This window comes from Camelina sativa, chromosome 10, assembly GCF_000633955.1.
Source record: "Camelina sativa cultivar DH55 chromosome 10, Cs, whole genome shotgun sequence".
Lineage (NCBI taxonomy): Eukaryota > Viridiplantae > Streptophyta > Magnoliopsida > Brassicales > Brassicaceae > Camelina > Camelina sativa.
In genome coordinates, this window is record NC_025694.1 from 10,178,998 (window position 1) to 10,184,238 (window position 5,241).

Here is a 5,241-nt window from a genome sequence, read left to right on the forward strand (position 1 = left end):
GGTAAGAATGCAGTGAGATCACCGGGACAAACAAATTGGTTCTCCACCATTTTCCCTTTGAACCCTTGTTCAATCAAAGAGATAGGGACACAGTAACCCTTCCCGTGATGAAATCTCCTCGACCCACCAAGATACAAAGAAGCATTAGATGTTTCACTGTTTTGCTTATCCAAAATCGCAGCCAGTTCAAGCCATTCACTAGGTTTATGGACTTGTATGCCATCCAACGAGACAATAACATCTCCAGGAGACAAGTAACCAAACAATGGCGACATAGACGGCACATCCACAACCTACACAAGAAGCTAAAGAATTAGAGTTCTTACAGAGCATTCATCATTAAGGTTAAAAAAAACCTCAACAGACACAAGAAACATACCGTGAGGCTTTCACCGTGTTTGTAAAACGGAGACAACATCAGAGGCAAGAGAAACAAAGCGAACACACATAGTGCACAGAACTGCACATAAAGAAATACAAATCAAGAAACTCTCTTTATCCAAAGAACAAATCAGTCGAGAGAAGAAAAAACCAAACACCAACCACTGCATTATGCCAAATACCAGCACAGTAAATACGAAGAGCGTTAAAGCTTGGAAGTGATTGCAAGACATCGTGATCGAAAGCTACAAGACCACCCGGAAATATAGCTGCAATGAAAACGGCAATGTACTCCATTTGTATTCCTTCACTGCCGCTCAATCAGAAGAAGCCTAAGAATTGGATAATCTAAGAATAAAGCTCCCAAAAGCAAACCCAATTCTAATCTACAAAATTACATTCCCCTTCTCTCTATAAAAAAAGGTGATAGCTTTTGAAGGAACTAACCTAGCAGCAGCAAGAGCATGGCCAAGTTCATGAACTGAAACAGTAATAACAGTGGAAACGAATACATAGGCAATGCCGGATAATGATACAAGCTGCCAAAACCAAACACAAATTCAAAGTAATTAGCTTTCGAATGTTTCCAAGATGAGATTTTTTTTTGTTTAAAGTGAGAGCTGACCGTGGAAGGAGAGAATCCGAATACGGCGGAAGTTAGACGATTGGAGATCAAAGGGTTAGGGTGAAACTGAAGAAGAAGGAACATGGTGACTAGGAGAAGAGAAGCGACGCCGAATCCGAGTCCGATTGAGAACCAGAATTTCATCACGCCGGAGAATCGCCGTCCGATACGGAAGATGGGTTCGTTGAAATTAAAGATCTTGAAGTCGCAGTAACAACATGAAGCTTCGTTTTCCATGTTCTCGCCGCCGGCGAGGTGATCTCTTCGGAATCTCATCCTGAATCTTCTCATTCGCCGTCCTGAAATCTCCATCGGGGTTTATTCAAAGATTCTGATTCCTTTTCTCATAAGATTATGGTTTTAAATTAGACCCGATGAGGTTTAAATAAACCCTCTCCGGTTTAGATCAGACCGGATCGGTCCGGCTACGTTAAGCAAGGGGGCGGTTCGATTAGAACATTAAACCATGTAAATTTGAGCAAGAACCGAATAATGAGATGTCTTGAAAACGACATACCAAAAACGAACTAAATGTTCAAAGTAGTTCGAACCTTGGACTTTATTCAATTAAGTTTTGATTATTTGTTTTTTGGATTTGATTAAAATTTTTTAAATTAGCAAGATTTCTCTCTTTCTCTTTGGAAACTCTTTAGAGAATATATTTCTCATTAATTAAATAAGGAAATTATGATTTATGAAAATGGGATCTTCAGTTTTTTTTTTTTTTTTTTTTTTTTTTTTTTTTTTTTTTTTTTTTTTTTTTTTTTNAACCCCCCAAAAAAGAACCAAAGAAGGAAAAATAAGATGAAACAATAAAGTAAAATAAAAAAGAAGGTAACTTCTCTCGATCGTATATATAAGCTCGATCTGGTGGTTCTTGTTGCTGAGCCTATTTCGCACGCGCTAGCCACACGTGTGCGTCTTGTTTTTTTTTTTTTTTTTTTCNAGAGAAATTGAAAAACCCACAATTAAACCAAAAAGAACAAAAAGAACAAAAAATTAATTTATTCAGAGTCGGTGTCCAAATTCTCCATGCCTTTCAATCCTCTCCGTTTTGGTTGCTGCTGCAACAGTGATATAAATCAATATTAACAATCTTTAATCTCCAATTACCAGTAATAAAAATCCAGTTTACTGAAATTAAAATAGTGTATTACTATTATTATTCAACTAATCAATCACATTAATAAACCAAAAAAATTCAAATAGTTTTCACAAACTTTTAATAAATAAAAAATTAAAAAAAAAAAAACAGGGAGACACCACTTGTGTTTATTTTTATGTCAAATGTTGTTACTTTGCAAACAGTTTTTTATAATAATAACAGTTAATTATTCTCCTCCATTAGGTGGAATAGTAGGTCCCATGTCTTGTCCATTTTGTGAATCCCATTATTTGTTTTTGTTATCAATAAAAAAATAATAAGGTCCACCCAATTTTGTCTACAACTCACCACCTTCTCTGCCACATATAAAAATAATACTACTATGTAAAATTATATATACACGGTACACCTAGAAGACCCATATTAGTTTAGTAGATTCATCATCTATAAACACATTCTCCAATTCCTTTATATAATCTCTACTTATTTAACATACCTTTTGTCATTATCACACAAAACTAAGAACCAAAGAAAAATAAAAAAAAAAGGGTTAAAAAGTAAAGTTAAATTAGTTACCTTCTTCACATTTTTCTTCTCCCTAACTTCATAACGGTTCTTGGTCAAATCAGATAACCACATCCCTGGGAAACAAAACTGTCCAAACACACAACCACATCACACAAAATTTAACAGTGAGATAAAAAAAATATGAAAACTTTCTTTCTTTATCAATGAAAGGAATCTATAGTTAGTTTACCTGAAGGGCTTTATCAATGTTCTTAGCACGTTTCCTGGGTCTATGAGGAAGCTTAGTTCCTTTCATAACCAAGAAATCTTCTTCCTTCTCTTTCCTAGACAAAGCAATGTAGATCCTTGGCCACTCTTGCGTTGCTTTCTCTCTCTCTCCTCCATTCATCTCCACTTCTGGATGATGATGATGACCCTGAGCCGTTGATTCTGATCTGACCACTCTCTGATGCTGTTGATGATCAAACCCGTTTTGTCTCTGATCTCTAAGTACGCTTGATCTCTTCTCGATTTGGTCAGGTGAAGGTGGAGATCTCTTTGAGCCACCACCCGATCTGGACATCATACGGCCGTTCATGTTGTTGTTCCTTGATGGTGATCCGTTCACTGATCGATCTTCTAGATTCCTGGGCATGATTGATGATGATGATGAACAGCAGCTTGCTTTAATAATAATAAATCCACAGGTGATACTTTTTTTTGCTAAACTTTCAAACTTTGAGAGAGTTTAATGAAAATTACGACATGAAGAAAAAGATTTGTTTTTTTTTTTTTTCCCCTTGTGTTAAAAAAATAAGGAAGAAAATTAGAAAAGGAAACTAGTTGTACCCATTTACATATTTAAGAATCAGAATCAAAACGCAGAAACACACACACAACAACACACACACAAGAAAAGAAAAAAACTAAAGAGAGGGACCAAAAGCAAAAAAATAAGATTAATATTATGATATCAAAAACGAGTAGCTCAGATTTGAAGATTGGGTCAAAAGAAAGGCAAGAAAAAATACGAGATCTTCTTTAAATTTAACCCCAACCCAAAAAAAAAAAAACCAAGACTTATGATCCAAAAATCTCTTCTAGTTTCACCCCAAAAGCTAAAAACACATAGAAGAAACAGAGCACTTTGGGGGAAAAGGCAAAAAAAAAAGACACAGCTTCTCTGCTTCTAAGTGCTTCCAAGGGTACTACTGTAATTACCAAAAAAGGAATTTTTGGATCACCAAACTTTAGATAAAGCAGCTCTTTATAACTGAAGGATGAACCAAACGTTTAGATCTCAAAAAAATAAAAAATGAAAGAAAAAATACAAATAAATTTAATTTAAATTGGATAAATCAAACAAACCCGGAAAATCAAAAATAGCTATTATAAAAAAAAAAGGAAATAAGTATTTAATCACATAACAAGGATGAACAAAAACAGAAAGCTAAAATGGAAGTCACGATTAATTTAGAGTAACAAAATCTAAACATTTCTAAGTAACAACACTTCTGTTAAAAATAAAATAAAAGACAAAATCTTTTTACATTTAAGGTAAATAAAATATATCAAAATATGGAAATTTAATGAAAAACGAAGAATGAAAAAAGATTTTTGAGGAGGAGGAGGCTAAAACAAACCTGGAGGAAGAAGGGAAGAAAGATTCCTTGCCGACGACGAAACCGTTTCTAGGGTTAGTACTCCGGCTAGTGAAAACCGGAGGAGCTGGCGGTGGTGGCGGCATAGAAGGATTCAACGATCGTCTCTGGAGTTTGTTAGATTGAATCTTACCTTGTCCTGACGAAGATGAAGAGTCGTCAGCTGTGATGGATCGGATCTCGGCTCTGGAAGCTCTCGATCGCTTTCGTTGTCCCCACTGTAAAAGCACATCTCCGCCGCGACGGCTAGGACTAGGATCATGTTCTTCTTGTTGTTGGGAGGTGGATCTGAATCGGAATCCTTTGGGGATTCCGTCTAAGGAAGAGGTTGTTGTTGTGCATGATGATCCGGCGTTGAATCCTCTACCGGCGGCGATTGAGGTTGTGGTGGTAATGACGGTGGTTGTGTCGTCGTTTGTTGATCTTGAAGGTGATGGTCTTAAGTAAGGCTTCTTGCTTCCATTTGTTGTATGGGGAAGACAATCTGGGCTTACTCTTTGATACCTAATTCAATCATATCAAAACAAAAAATCAGATCAAAATTGAAGATTTTAACTGCGAAAATTTGCAAAATGCTTCTCTCTTCTCAAAAAAAAAAAAAAAAAAAAAAAAAAAAATGAANAAAAAAAAAAAAAAACATGAAGTGTTCAAATTTTTTTTAAAAAAAGATTAAAAAGGTTTTTTGACATTAGAGTCAATTTGAAGTTTTTTTTTAGAAAATAAAAACTCAGATCCATAGAAACCGATTCAAAATCCCCAAAAACAAAAAAAAAAAGTACAGAGAAGAAGAAGAAAACAAAACACAAATAAGTGAAAAAAACGAAAAAAAAAAAGAAAAAAACTCAAGGAGAGGTCAAAAAAGGAAGAACGGAGAAGAAGAGAAACCTCATCATTATACCCAAGTGAGAAACCTGATTCGAATTATGTAATGGTACGTTTTCCGATTCCGATCTGTTTTTTTT

The 5,241-nt window shown here is 35.2% G+C and overlaps 2 protein-coding genes across 4 annotated transcripts in view; both read right to left on the bottom strand.

Moving 5' to 3' along the window:
* Positions 1-1,341, bottom strand: part of LOC104718285 (membrane-bound transcription factor site-2 protease homolog) — a 4,031-nt gene extending 2,690 nt beyond the window's left edge. For 2 of the 3 annotated variants that reach the window (XM_010435999.2, XM_019231052.1), the window contains exons 1-5: positions 1,007-1,341; positions 829-920; positions 544-691; positions 380-460; positions 1-293 (exon numbers count right to left, since the gene is read on the bottom strand). In XM_010435999.2, the coding sequence (XP_010434301.1) occupies positions 1-293; positions 380-460; positions 544-691; positions 829-920; positions 1,007-1,318 (926 nt within the window). In that variant the 5' untranslated portion in view covers positions 1,319-1,341. Of the gene's footprint in view, positions 294-379; positions 461-543; positions 692-828; positions 921-1,006 lie in introns of those variants that run through there. The other variant, XM_019231053.1, reaches the window with a different exon arrangement.
* Positions 1,807-5,241, bottom strand: LOC104718286 (the record flags this gene model as incomplete). Its single annotated transcript, XM_010436002.2, is given in 5 exon segments — positions 1,807-2,070; positions 2,688-2,765; positions 2,869-3,265; positions 4,262-4,783; positions 5,165-5,241. Coding segments are annotated over 5 exon segments (1,065 nt in total). The 3' UTR covers positions 1,807-2,010.